The sequence below is a fragment of the Physeter macrocephalus genome, chromosome 8 (assembly GCF_002837175.3).
Source record: "Physeter macrocephalus isolate SW-GA chromosome 8, ASM283717v5, whole genome shotgun sequence".
Taxonomy (NCBI): Eukaryota; Metazoa; Chordata; class Mammalia; order Artiodactyla; family Physeteridae; genus Physeter; species Physeter macrocephalus.
In genome coordinates, this window is record NC_041221.1 from 141,579,888 (window position 1) to 141,595,575 (window position 15,688).

General features: G+C 36.0%; 1 protein-coding gene across 3 annotated transcripts in view; it reads right to left on the reverse strand.

The window, feature by feature from the left end:
- The window catches only part of LARS1 (leucyl-tRNA synthetase 1), a 66,493-nt gene that overhangs the window by 47,849 nt on the left and 2,956 nt on the right, over positions 1-15,688 (reverse strand). For all 3 annotated transcript variants that reach the window (XM_007115293.3, XM_007115292.4, XM_028493344.2), the window contains exons 2-7: positions 11,871-11,989; positions 9,974-10,061; positions 9,496-9,576; positions 7,439-7,576; positions 4,654-4,815; positions 3,898-4,010 (exon numbers count right to left, since the gene is read on the reverse strand). In XM_007115293.3, the coding sequence (XP_007115355.2) occupies positions 3,898-4,010; positions 4,654-4,815; positions 7,439-7,576; positions 9,496-9,576; positions 9,974-10,061; positions 11,871-11,989 (701 nt within the window). The remainder of the gene's footprint in view (positions 1-3,897; positions 4,011-4,653; positions 4,816-7,438; positions 7,577-9,495; positions 9,577-9,973; positions 10,062-11,870; positions 11,990-15,688) is intronic.

Sequence of the window (15,688 nt, forward strand, 5' to 3'; positions counted from 1 at the left end):
GCTAAAGGAACTTCTCTAAGTGGGAAACACAAGAGAAGAAAAGGACCAACAAAAACAAACACAAAACAATTAAGAAAATGGTCATAGGAACATGCATATCGAAAATTACCTTAAACGGGAATGGATTAAATGCTCCAAACAAAAGACACAGGCTTGCTGAATGGATACAAAAACAAGACCCATATATATGCTGTCTACAAGAGACCCACTTCAGACCTAAAGACACATACAGACTGAAAGTGAGGGGATGGAAAAAGATATTCCATGCAAATGGAAATCAAAAGAAAGCTGGAGTAGCAATACTCATATCAGCAGCTCTAAAAGAGGAAATCGACAGTAACACAATAATAGTGGGGAACTTTAACACCTCACTTACATCAATGGACAGATAATCCAAAATAAATGAGGAAACAGAAGCTTTAAATGACACAATAGACCAAATAGATGCAACTGATATTTATAGGACATTCCATCCAAAAACAGCAGATTACACTTTCTTCTCAAGTGCATACGGAACATTCTACAGGATAGATCACATCCTGGGTCACAAATCAAGCCTCAGTAAATTTAAGAAAATTGAAATCATATCAAGCATCTTTTCTGACCACAACACCATGAGATTAGAAATGAATTACAGGGAAAAAAACGTAAAAAACACAAACACATGAAGGCTAAACAATACGTTACTAAATAACCAAGAGATCATTGAAGAAATCAAAGAGGAAATCAAAAAGTGCCTAGAAACAAATGACAATGAAAACATGGCAACCCAAAACCTATGGGATGCAGCAAAAGCAGCTCTAAGAGGGAAGTTTAGAGCAATACAATCTTACCTCAAGAAACAAGAAAAATCTCAACTAAACAACCTAACTTTACAACTAAAACAATTAGAGAAAGAAGAACAAAAAACCCTAAAGCTAGCAGAAGGAAAGAAATCAAAAATCAGATCAGAAATAAATGAAAAAGAAATGAAGGAAACAATAGCAAAGATCAATAAAACTAAAAGCTGGTTCATTGAGACGATATCCAAAATTGATAAACCATTCGCCAGACTTATCAAGAAAAAAAGGGAGAAGGGGCTTCCCTGATGGCGCAGTGGTTGGGAGTCTGCCTGCTAATGCAGGGGACACGGGTTCATTCTTAGAAAGGTATAACATTCTAAGACTGAACCAGGAAGAAATAGAAAATATGAACAGACCATTCACAAGTAATGAAACTGAAACTGTGATTAAAAATCTTCCAACAAATAAAAGTCCAGGACCAGATAGATCGCTTCACAGGCGAATTCTATCAAACATTTAGAGAAGAGCTAACACCCATCCTTCTTAAGCTCTTCCAAAAAATTGCAGAGGAAGGAAGACTCCCATACTCATTCTATGAAGCCACCATCACTCTGATACCAAAATCAAACAAAAATGCTACAAAAAAAGAAAATTACAGATCAATATCACTGATGAATATAGATGCAAAAATCCTCAACAAACTACTAGGAAACAGAATCCAACAACAAATTAAAAGGATCATACACCATGATCAAGTGGGATTTATCCCATGGATGCAAGGATTCTTCAATATACGCAAATCAATCAATGTGATACACCATATTAACAAACTGAAGAAAAACCATATGATCATCTCAATAGATGCAGAAAAAGCTTTTGACAAGATTCAACACCCATTTATGATAAAAACTCTCCAGAAAGTGGGCGTAGAGGGAACCTACCTCAACATAATAAAGGCCACGTACGACAAAACCACATACGACAAAACCACAGCCAACATCTTCTCAATGCTGAAAAACTGAAAGCATTTCCTCTAAGATCAGGAACAAGACAAGGATGTCCACTCTCACCACTATTATTCAACATAGTTTTGGAAGTCCTAGCCACAGCAATAAGAGAAGAAAAAGAAATAAAAGGAATACAGATTGGAAAAGAAGTAAAACTGTCACTGTTTGCAGATGACATGATACTCTGCATAGAGAATCCTAAAGATGCCACCAATAAACTACTAGAGCTAATCAATGAATTTGGTAAAGTTGCAGGATACAAAATTAATGCACAGAAATCTCTTGCATTCCTATACACTAATGATGAAAAATCTGAAAGAGAAATTAAGGAAACACTCCCATTTACCACTGCAACAAAAAGAATACAATACCTAGGAATAAACCTACATAGGAAGACAAAAGACCTGTATGCAGAAAGAAACTGATGAAAGAAATTAAAGAGGATACCAACTGATGGAGAGACAGACCATGTTCTTGTATTGGAAGAATCAATATTGTGAAAACGACTATACTACCCAAAGCAATCTACAGATTCAATGCAATCCCTATCAAATTACCAATGGCATTTTTTACGGAACAAATTGCAGAGGAAGGAAGACTCCCATACTCATTCTATGAAGCCACCATCAATCTGATACCAAAATCAAACAAAAATGCTACAAAAAAAGAAAATTACAGATCAATATCACTGATGAATATAGATGCAAAAATCCTCAACAAACTACTAGGAAACAGAATCCAACAACAAATTAAAAGGATCATACACCATGATCAAGTGGGATTTATCCCATGGATGCAAGGATTCTTCAATATACGCAAATCAATCAATGTGATACACCATATTAACAAACTGAAGAAAAACCATATGATCATCTCAATAGATGCAGAAAAAGCTTTTGACAAGATTCAACACCCATTTATGATAAAAACTCTCCAGAAAGTGGGCGTAGAGGGAACCTACCTCAACATAATAAAGGCCACATACGACAAAACCACATACGACAAAACCACAGCCAACATCATTCTCAATGCTGAAAAACTGAAAGCATTTCCTCTAAGATCAGGAACAAGACAAGGATGTCCACTCTCACCACTATTATTCAACATAGTTTTGGAAGCAATGGAGAAAAGACAGCCTCTTCAATAAGTGGTGCTGGGAAAACTGGACAGCTACATGTAAAAGAATGAAATTAGAACACTCCCTAACACCATACACAAAAATAAACTCAAAATGGAGTTGAGACCTAAATGTAAGACTGGACACTACAAAACTCTTAGAGGAAAGCATAGGCAGAACACTCTTTGACATAAATCACAGTTGAGGCAGAGATGTAGAGAACAAACGTATGGACACCAAGGGGGGAAAGCCCTGGGGGGGTGGGGATGGTGGTGTGCTGAATTGGGCGATTGGGATTGACATGTATACACTGATGTGTATGAAACTGATGACTAATAAGAACCTGCAGTATAAAAAAACAAACAAACAAAAAAACACAACTAATACTAAACTTTCTTTGGGGTATTTGTATGGAAATATGTTAATATAAATGTTTCAGACATTACATGAAATTTCTAAAAATCTTATATGTTCTGGTATAATGCTATAAGTCATAATTCTAGTTATTACTTTAAAATGTATATCTCAGAAATAACTAAATTTCCTTGTCAATTGCATTATTATGAACTTTCATCAAAACAATTGCAAATAGCTTTTAATGAGTCCACATAATCAAGGAAGAACTTTATAGAAGATTTTATAGAGCAAAAAGATAAACTAAAACACAAATAGAATTAATTTTCTACTTGGCTAGAATACTTAAGAGAATCTTTAGCGAGAACCTAAGAGAGAATCTTTAGTGAGACCATAAGAGAGAATCTTTAGTGAGACCCCTATTCTCCCTGGTTCTATTTGTCACAAACACTAAGAAGCTCAGAGAAACTGAGACACCAGCCAAACAAAAAGGAATACAAAGGAAACAAGAGGAAAAAAAAGAGAAATTATTAAAAGAGAAAAGATAATGGAAGAAAGTAGGCTCTGGGGCACACTGAATTACAATGCAGGAATTACATGATTTTTACTTTATAATACCAAAGGACAACAAACTCACCGCTTCCCAAATTTAATTTTGCTTCTTTCTCTTAACGTTAAAAACTGCCACCTGACAAATGAGTCATAGTAAGGATTAACATCAGTGGTGATGAAGGAACGCCGCCAGTCTACCTACAAAAGGAGAAAGGAAAAGGTAATTTTTGAGAAATTTATATGGTCTCTATGAACAGGAATTCCCATGAATCGATTATTTACTCTTCCACTCCTTATTTTCCAACTTAGAATTATATCAAAAATATCAAAAGCAAACCAAAAAATTTCAAGTTCCACCTATTAAATATATAATACTCATAATTATTATGTTAATTTGTGCTTAATATGTAAGTTTTTAAACACACACATTTACCTATTAAACATACAGGAATTATATTAAATTAAGAAGGAGCATTTATATAACACCTTTATGCATCCCTAAATATTCAAGCTACACTTGGACTTCTTCATATCTTCTTTTTCTTTTTTTTAATTTTATTGAAGTATAGTTGATTTACAATGTTGTGGGCTTCTTCATATTCTTTGAATAGAATTCCTTTCTACTAACTGTTAATATATGTATATACATTCCAAAACAACAAATATTGAAGTACTTCATTGCTTACATTGAGGCCCTTGTGGTTCTAATCTGACAATAACAGTACTGAGTCATTACTGGAATATACTATTCTAAATTAAGAGGTAGTCCAAATCTCATTCAATCACACAAATATAAATGTATTTTTCATATTTCCTTAAACTCTGGGGGTGATGGGCATACCTTCAAACCCATTCTCTTCAGATCCTGAACAGCCAGTGGTGGGAAATAGTCAAGCCAATATTCTGCTTCAGAAAATTTGACTATCTCTTCATCAGACAGACCAAGGGATTTCATAATGTCCCACTGGTATTTAGAAGATCCAGCTTTAGCAGCAGCTTTACTCTGAAAATAACAGCAAAACCAAACTCCATCAAAGAACAACTAACAACTGGTTAACAAATTCCAGGACCACAGTAATTTTAAGTGAATAATCCTATTTGGTAGTTTTTTTTAATCTAAAACAATACTGTTGACATGTCAGAATACTGCAGGATCTGGATGTACTGTTCTGTTGCCAAACCATATAGTCTGATACCTGGATTCTGACACCAAAGATAACTATCAATACAGAGGTGGAACCATAAAAAGTTATCATCACAAAGATAAGATCTTAGCACCAAACCTTCTCTATTTCCTTTTTTCCTTTTTTCAAATACCACATGCATCTTTTTTAGTTATGAATAAGCTGCTAACAAGAGTTTCCTCCTTTTCCAATATTTACCAATATCAAAAAGGTAAGCACATGCCAGGGACTGGAGGTAGGCAAAAAGGGTGAACTATAAAAAGGTAGGACAAGGAATTTGGGGGCTGAGGAAACTGCTCTGTATAGTACTGTGGTGGTAGAAACATGACTCCATGCACTTGTCAAACCAACACAACGATACACTGCGAAGAGTGAGAGAGAGATGGAGGAAAGGAGGGAGGGAGGGAAGAAGGGAGGGAGGGAGGGAGGGAGGGAGAGGAAGGAAGAAAGGAAGGGAAGGAAGGAGGGAGGGAAGGAGGGAGGAAAGGAAGGAAGGAAGGAAGGAAGAGTTTACATTAATTTTAAACAAACCTCATTTAAAAAAATATAAAGAAATTTTTTAAAATGTATAAAGAGGGGCTTCCCTGGTGGCGCAGTGGTTGAGAGTCCGCCTGCCGATGCAGGGGACGCGGGTTCGTGTCCTGGTCAGGAGGATCCCACATGCCGCGGAGCGGCTGGGCCCGTGAGCCATGGCCGCTGAGCCTGCGCGTCTGGAGCCTGTGCTCCGCAACGGAAGAGGCCACAGCAGTGAGAGGCCCGCGTACCGCAAAAAAAAAAAATTGTATAAAGAAATAAATACAGACACGTACATATAAGTGGGTTAGTAGACATACATATATTTCCTTGCTCTTTCTACTGAGAGGACCTAGAAACAATGAGCATAACTAGCACTCGGAACATAGTTTCTAAATACCATATTTCAATAAAAGGAAAAAGGACTCCTTGGAAAAGTGGTTGATTCTGGGGCTAAAACAGGGAAAATACAAAATGAGCCTGGAGCATCTTATGGTACCTGAATGTATAGAAGTGCTCAAAACAAAAAAGAAAAAAAGAAAGAAATAGAAAAAAAGATGGGGGCATGTCAAACGGACACAGGAGCCCACCTAAAAGATTCCCCCAATGGCCACTGCTAGAACAATTTGAGCAATAACAATAACTAAAAAAACCCAATAGGATTAGATTATAACCCAAAGAATAAATAAATATGCATGAATCCACACTGATATAAAAACGAAATTAATAGATAAGTAAATGGGGGAGAAAGAACAACTTCTCCTTTCAGAAGAATTCCAGATAATAAATGTAGAAGGAATGAGGGAAACTGAAAATCACCATTAGAACAAAATATGCAGCAATAACCGTTGCAGGCAAGATCCACTGATGAATGCTAAAATGAGTGAGCAAATATATAAAAAGAAACAAGATATTGGGACTTCCCTGGTGATCCAGTGGGTAAGACTCCGCACTCCCAGCACAGGGGGCCCGGGTTCGATCCCTGGTCAGGGAACTAGATCCTGTTTGCATTCCACAACTAAGATTCCACATGCAACGACTAAGAAGTCCACATGCCACACACAACTAAAAGATCCTGCATGCCACAATGAAGATCCCAAATGCCACAACTAAGACCCAGTGCAGCCAAAATAAATAAATAAATAAAAATCTTTTAGAAATAAAGTATACAACGCAATGGTTTAAAAACAAAAAAAGAAACAAGGTATTATTTCCATAGCCTGAAAAGTATCTCTCCCAAAACATACATGAATTACAAAGGGAAAAATGAAATCTTTACAGGAGAAAAACCTAAGAGACACCACCTAAACCAAATAATCAAGGTTAACAGCACCAGTAATAAGATATATCAATATCTTATACTCCCTGATATGATGCATTGAAGACACATCACCTCTCAATCTACTCATGAGAACGCATTAGACAAACCGAAAACGAGGGACATTCTATAAGTTATCTGACCAGTACTCTTCAAAAGTGCCAAGATCATGGAAGACAGAAGAAGAGACATGACAAGGAAATGCAAAATGGGATTTTGGACTGGATCTTGGAACAGAATAAGGATATTAAGGAAAAACTGTTAAATCCAAATGAAGTATGTAGTTTCTTAAACAGTATTGTTCAAATGTTGGTTTCTTAGTTTTGAGAATTGTACCATGGTTATATAAGATGTAACTGGGTTAAGATTCTAAGGGAACCCTGTACAATCCTGTAATTCTTCTGTAAGTCTAAAATTATTTCAAAATAAAGTAAAAAGGGGGAAAAAGGCAATCAAAAAGTGAGAAAGATAATTCTGCTTTATTACTTTTTAAAAATTACTGAGTATTTTTTATGTGTCAGGTACTATGCTAGTACTGGGAATGCACATATAAATCAGACAAATATAAATATAAAACTTCAACCAAAATAAGTATCATCAAACCACCAAACCTTTTTTCCTTTAGCTTTATCCTTAATTATTATATCTTCTGTTTTAATACTGATTTCTTCCTCTTCCTCTTCCTCATCTGGAAAATCAGGGGGGCAACCATAAAGCTCTATTTCTCTTTTCAATTTATCAGCGCATGCCTACAAAAAAACACAACATTACAGATAGTAAAGTTACAAATTCAAGGTGGAAACAATTTGAGTTTTTTTGTTGTTTCTATGGCCAACTAAAACTGACTCTGGGGCTTCCCTGGTGGTGCAGTGGTTAAGAATCCGCCTGCCAATGCAGGGGACACGGGTTTGAGCCCTGGTCCGGAAAGATCTCACATGCCGCGGAGCAACTAAGCCCGTGCGCCACAACTACTGAGCCTGCGCGCTAGAGCCCTCATGCCACAACTACTAAAGCCTGCGTTCCACAACTACTGAAGCCCACGTGCCTAGAGCCCGTGCTCCATAACAAGAGAAGCCACCACAATGAGAAGCCTGTGCACCGCAATGAAGAGTAGCCCCCGCTCACCACAACTAGAGAAAGCTCACGCGCAGCAACGAAGACCCAACACAGCCAAAAATAATAAATAAATTTATTTAAAAAAAAAAAACCTGACTCTGAAATTTAGGTAGATAGGACAGACATTAAGTTAGAAAACAAACACTGAAAGATGAAGGGATTTATCCAAGGTTATAAAGCTAGTAAGCTGCACAATTACAACATGAACCTGCACTTTCAACCCCAGCTCTTTTCAGCTGTACCATAATGAGTTCACTGTCACAAACAAAGATGACACCAAGTAGACAGTGTTAAAGTTATGAGAAAAATACAAATATAGAATTGTGAATTTCAAAAAAGGGAGGGGACACTTCGATGAAGAATTTCAGCTAACAAATAGGGAAAGAATGAGACAACTAGAAAGTCACCATTTTACAACCACAAATTCAATAATTGAAAGACAAGGATAATGAAAGGATGCTAAAACCACTGAGTTACTGGGTAACCAAATATTCAGAGGCTCTTAAGGTATCATCCCACAGATTAGTTTTTAATTAGAAAAGAGAAAAGTTACCTTTAGAATGAGGAAATCTGGCAGTTATTAACTTAATATCACTAAAATGACACAAGCTGCCATTATATGACTTTTGATGTGATACAGTGGGAAGTTCCAACCTCATCGATGTAGTACTGGTGATAACCAAATGCAAAGTGTGATCCACAAAAGAAAAAGGAAAAAACCGCCAGAAAGGATACATCAATGTTCAGTTTCTTGGAGTGGATAATGGGACTATGACAATGTAGAAGAACACCCTTGTTCTGAACAGATACAAGCTGAAGTGTTTAGGGATGACACGTCATGATGTCTGCCAACTTACTTTCAATGAATTCATAGAAGAAGGGAGAAAAAAGTGTGCATGTATTGTATGTTGAGAGACAGAACTAGAGCAACTGTGGCAAATGTTAATACTTGGTAACTATAAGTGAAGGGTACATGGGTGCTCACTGTATTATCGTTTTACCTTTCCTATAGGTTAGACATTTTTCAAAATAAAAGACTGAAGAATAAAAAGAAATGAGTTATATTTCCCAATTCCCAAGGATTTAGGGAATCCTTTCAACTGTAGTTTTCTTGCCCATCGTTTATTGAAAATTATTTTTATTATAAATTTATGACAAATTTAAGACAGTTGCAAAAATGACCAAAATATGATAGAACTGTTTATTATTTTATGCCAACGGCCTATATATGCCATGAATGCACAAAACACTGCCTATTTTACTTGTTAGTAGTTATTATCTAATTCTAAAACAGAAATATGAATACATAAGGAACAAAAAGATATCAGCATTACTTAGAAATCACTTAGACCTTAATGTGTGCCCTTTAAGCACTTCTCCAAATGTTTTCTAAAAATCAATTTTCATGACAATAAATTCAGTTCCCTTCAAAAAACACTTTAACATAATATAGAAGTACATATTTGAAAACCCTATTTCAAGCTCTTGAATTGGATATTACTATTTGCTCTAAGCTAAAAAGAGTACAAAGCAATCCCAAAAGCAATCTTACCTTAACAGGCATTCCAGTACAGTGTAAACCAAAGGGAAATAGACAAGTTTTTCCTTTCAATCTCTGGTACCCTACTGCAAACTATAGAAAAAAAATTAAATTTAAACTACAAATTTAAATGCTAGAAGAATACAAAATTCTGACTTTTCACAAAGATCATCAGTTTTGTTTTCCTCTTCACATCTTCCTTTAGAATACCAGTTAGATTTTATAGTCATTCCAAAGTTATCTTTTTCTGTCTTTCCACCAACCTAGAAATTACTTATGAACATGTATACATACCTAGACCCCTGCACACACACACATACAGCATGTGAAAATAGAAAAATTAAATTACTTTAACATAAAAACCATGCTTAAAATTAAGGAATTCTAAGTTCCCTTAATAGGAAATAAATGCTATAAATGCCATTTTCTTAAAAATAGTATTTATTAAAGACCTCCCATCCCATTATATTAAACATAGAGGAAGCTTTACCTCACATTTGGATAAAGAAAATGTATGTCCCAAGTGAAGGCGCCCATTCATATATGGATATGGGAAGGTTACAAAGTACTTGTCCTTGCTGCAAAACAATCATGTAAAAAAGAAAGTACAAGAAAGAAAATGTTAAATTCCTTTTACAATTAAGGGTGGGGTCATGGGGACACTTACTATAAATAACTTGTTTAAATTTTAGTTATTTAATAGACATTGAAAATTAAATTTATAAATCCAGAAATTAAAAGCTCTCTAAAATTGAAACTTGTTTTTGATTTAGAAAAACTAAGATATTTATAGGTGGCCATTAAAGAACTAAATATCCTTGTAGCAAATATTGGAGGTTTAACTTAAGATAAAATACTGAGTTAAAAATGATATACTAAAAAAAAAAAAATTAATAGGGAGACTGGATTAATTTACTGTTTTACTGATTAAATGAGATATGCTTTCATTAGATATATATAAAGCAATTCAAAGCCTCTCAGATAAAATAAAACATCCTCAAAATTACACGATATGTGGTAAATTCCCTTAAAAAGCACCTTTTTAAAGCTGCTTAATGTATTATGTTATACTCCTTTTTTCTAGGAATCAAGTGTATCTAACAGACATACCTAAGTTATAAAGCACACCTGCACTTCATAAGTGACCACCTGTAAACACACCATCCAACTTATGAACTCAATGAAGCTACCTGTGTGCTACTCCCCACCCTCCCACCAGAGAGAACCATTATCTTGAAATTTACTTTCCTCATTCCTTTGTTTTTGAATAGTTTGCACGTATGTCTATGCCTTTAAAAGATACATCATTTAGTTTCACTCACTTGTGAGCTTTTTTCATTCAGTGTTATATTTCTAAGTTTCTTCAGTTCATTTTCTTTCACTGAGCAAAAGCACTTTCTAATTCACTTTTGATTACTTTAAATTACCTTAGATTTGACCAAAGTTCTAGAACCAAATAGACACTTCAAATTATAGTTTAAAGTATAACACTAGAGACTTTGTATTAGAGCAAATTCTTTTCCTCTCTTAAAAAAAAAAAAAAATTCCATTAGAGTGTAGCTTAGTAGCAAGGATAGACTATAGAATCAGAAAGTCCTGATAAGAAGTCCAAGCCCTGTCAATTCCTAGCTATGCAATCTTAAGCTGGTTACTTAACCTCTCTGTGTCTCAGTATACTCATCAATAAAACAAAAAATAAAATATTGGTAACCTTAAAGCGTTACTAAGAACATTAAATGAGAATATGCATGTTAAAAAATGGCATATTTCCTATTGCCTTGGCATACTGAACAATACCTGTTCAATATTAGCTACTATTATTGCTATTGTTGTCAGTGCATTTCCTCAACTCTAAGAAGCACATTTTTCTACAGTCCAACATATCTGAAATTGCGACGCATCTTGTAATTGATGCATATATTTACTGTGGTACTGTGCTGCAGCAGTTACTTTGTTTTTCCCCAATATCATATCATTATCCATGGTCTGTCTTCTAATAAACAATTCTTAACATCAAGGCAATACAGATTTATACAGAAATCCTTCAAAATTTATAATCTGTGCCTCTGGAGATAATTATCACTATAATATGAATCAGTAACAGAATGACTTGCTATTATCAGTCAGCAAAGATAAAACTTCAAAACATTTTCCTTTGTCTAACTATGAAAAATATTAGTTTTTAAAAAAACCTTTACATAGGAAAAAATCCTTTACAATTCCATAGGAAAGAGGATGCTAATTTGAAATACAGAACGTGGAAGTTACCTCCTTCAGCCTGTTTCAGACATTGTAAATACAATCTGCCTTATTCCTTCCACAGAGCAGTTTCTGCAGCCAATGGTTCTGGAAACACAAGGTGTAGAATTTCACAAACTATTACTCACCTAGTCTGTTTCTCTAAATTAGATGCATTGACCTCAAACACTTTCTTGGCATCCCATTTTTGTTGGACTTCTTTCTCAATCTTCTTCAAGAAGTCCACTTTGGTTGTTCTTTTCCTTTCCTATTGGACACAAAAGAGACAGAATAATACACTCTATATTTCAGCAGACTTGCTTAAAAAAAAAAGAAAAAAAATCTGGGTTCACACAGAACTGAGCTGTTTACTGACAGATTAATTTTTCCATGGTTATCTTGAAATTTAAATGAGTAAGACTAAAAATTAGGGCTATCATGACCTGATAGATTTATCCACTTCAGACGTCAAAGGGATGACTAAAGAATTACTTAAATACATAAAAAAGCTGTGAAATACTTGTTTTTAATTAGATACTACAATATAACACCATTGTCAAATGTTCCTATTTAGTTAAAATAGATGAATACTTAGAAAAGCATAGGATGGTGCAGTGCCTGCTTGCCCAGCTTCAATTATACCCACCAAAGGAGGATGGTGAGGCCTAATGGGTAGAGGCTGAGAGAGGATTAGTCATCTGCATGTTCTTTTTTTCAAGGAAGCTGGTGAAGAACTTCTCTCCAAAATGGTTAACAGGCTATTAATATGAAATTAAAATGAAACAGAATGGCAAACATGCCTCCAGCATATTGGATCTACCTGGCAATATTCCCATCATCCCTTATGCCACCCTTGGATGAAAATAAAAGGAAAAAACATGCATGATCACTCTAACTCTGAAAAAGAAGAAGGATTAGAACTTCCCTCTCAGTTTGTGACTCTGTGAAAAAGAATTAGCTACTAAAAGCACGTGTGCTACAGCTGAGGTGGAACATGGGACTTATGTAACTGGCAACTGTGAAAGCTGGATACCAATGGACCATACACAATCTAATTCTGTTTTGAATACTTAATATTAGTTTCTAGAATTTTATTTTCTTGCACAAAATTATCTGAACCAAAATTAGGTTTTCTTCCCCTTCTTACATGCTAACATTTCCAGATTCTGCAGCATTTTCAAAGGAGAAAATACCCTGGTTCTACTTATACTGAATACCTTTACAACCTAGTGGGCAAGTGACCTGCCAAGTCATGTCATGTCTCCCTCTGTCCTTCCACCCAACAATTTAAAACATGCTTTCTACTCGTATGACAGATATACTGGATTTTTAGACAGCTATTTTTAAAAATGGTTACACAAATTTGAAGTACTATGCAAACAGGACTTCTGTGCAATTAAAAAAAAAAACCTAAACTTCCCACTATTTCTTTAGTAACTATGTTAAATATACCTTGTGTATTATGTAATAAAAATAAGAGTACTAAAATTGGGTAAGATTCAGTACAAATCTACCATAGAGTTGTCAACTCTGTTTTACTATTTTCAGTTATTTTTTTTTTCTTTCTTTCTTTTTTTTTTTTTGGCCATGCCATACAGCTTGTGGGATCTTAGTTCCCCAACCAGGGATTGAACTCCAGCCTTCCCCACTGAAATTGCAGAGTCCTAACCACTGGACCACCAGGGAACTCCCTCAGTTTTCTTTATTTTAAATCAAAGGATTGTATTAGTAAATCAAGTTTACTATTCCTTTTTATTTTTTTAAGCAAGTTTAAGATAGAAGAGGGCAAGCAACAGAAAGATGAAATGTCAGCTTACAAGGGGAGGTGCAATGATGGATTAAAAGAACCCTGCCACAAAGGCAGAGAGGAAATAAGAAAGAATTCCACATTTGAAAAGTCATGGTCATAAGTTTCTCTAGCACCAAAGGAAAATAAAAATGACAAGTAAATTTTTTATTTCTATAAATCCTGACCAGATCGTAATTGCTGTGAGTAGAACTTATATCAAAACACAAATCTGGGGCTTCCCTGGTGGCGCAGTGGTTGCGCGTCCGCCTGCCGATGCAGGGGAACCGGGTTCGCGCCCCGGTCTGGGAGGATCCCACATGCCGTGGAGCGGCTGGGCCCGTGAGCCATGGCCGCTGAGCCTGCGCGTCCAGAGCCTGTGCTCCGCAACGGGAGAGGCCACAACAGAGGGAGGCCCGCATACCACAAAAAATATAAAAAAAAAAAAAAAAAACCACAAATCTGATCAAGTCAATTCCTCTTTAGAGGTTCTCTACTGCTCTCTGGATAAAGTCCATATTCTTAAACCTGGCACTCAAGGCCCTTCTTATCTCATCTTTGCCAGGCCCCTCCCTCTTCCCTCTCACCACCACTCCAGGCCTATTAAGCCACCTGCACTTTCCCAGGTGTGCCAAGCTCCCTCTCTCCCCTCTGGGCCTTTGTTCAAGCTATTCTCTCCACCCTCATACCCCACCAATCTCTTTGCCTGGCTACCTCATCCTTCAGGTCTCAGCTGATCACCTGCCTTGATTCCCCAAGAGTGTATCAGGTACCATTCTTAATATGTTCCTACCTACCAGTATTACCTCTATGATAGCACTAATCACGCAGTATCAGTATGTCTATCTTCCCCATAGGACTATAAGTTTGTTCACAGTGGGGACTGTGTCTCATTTCTCATTATATCCTCAATGTCTAAGCTTATAGCAGCTCTCAAATATTTGTTGAACATTTAAAGATTTAAAAAGAGAAATGAGTAAAAAAAAAAAGAAGAAGGATTAGAACTTCCCTCTCAGTTTGTGACTCTGTGAAAAAGAATTAGCTTTTGCATACCATGCCATAACAAAATAACCTAAGACTAAGAACTGGGTTGCATATTTGAGTCAAGTTGCTAAGCAATTTGGACTCTTTCCCAAGAATTTCCATAAAACTAAATGTGGCTGCATAAGGAATTTCCTGTTCCAAGAAAGAATAAGGCCCTCCATCTATTCACTCTTTTCCATTCCTGCTACCAACCAACTTCATTTAGACCCTCAGCTCCTTGGCCCCCTCGTACTGCAAAATCCTCTTTTTAACAAGTAACCCGTAAGTTATAAGTAAGTCTCTCTATTCCTATACATGCTGACCCCTGTTTTCAATTCTAACATACAAGAACTACCATTTGAAAAAAAGCTATGGCAGAGACGACAGTTTGCCTATGCGATATCCATTCCCTCCCTTTCTTCCTCAGCAACAGACGCCCAACCTTACTTAGGGTAGTGCAGCAAAGGCAGTTAAGCATACTCTTCCATGGTTCCAGGAGAATTCACAGATTGGAGCTATGGGACTAGGTTCTGGCAAAGGAGTTTTGAGCAGAAGAAAGTAAGTCACTTCCACCTGGCCCTTAAAACAGCCTGTACAACTCCTAATAGCCAACTTAATCTGTAGGTGGAACAGGCACACTGCCTAGGGCCCACAATACTTCTAGGGGCTCATCAAAATATTTTAATATCTTTTAAAATCAGAAGAAAAAACTAAACTTTTGGATAGAAGAAAAATCTTTAATATATAATATTAATATATCTGTCTTTATACAACACAGTTGTCAAATATAATTTCTAATATTTTTTTTTTGTTTTTACAGAGGAAGCAGCCCACAAAGGCAAAAGTATCTAAGGCCTCATGAAGCCTTGTTGTACCTCCTATCCTAGCGTCATGGGTCATATGAAATCCCACCGTATCATTAGTAAATTCCTCTTTCCTTTAACCAACTTGAGTTGGCTTCCACTGCATGCAACCAAATAATCCCTGATATTTACCCAACTGGGATGTAAACTCCTGGCAGACAGCAACTTTTAGAATATTTAGTCACCTCAGCACCACATCCAATGCTAACAGACAGAGAAGTTACATGACAAATATTTTTTGCTTAAAAATGACATCAACCACCATGAAAGCAACAGCCTTCACAAGTTACTTAGA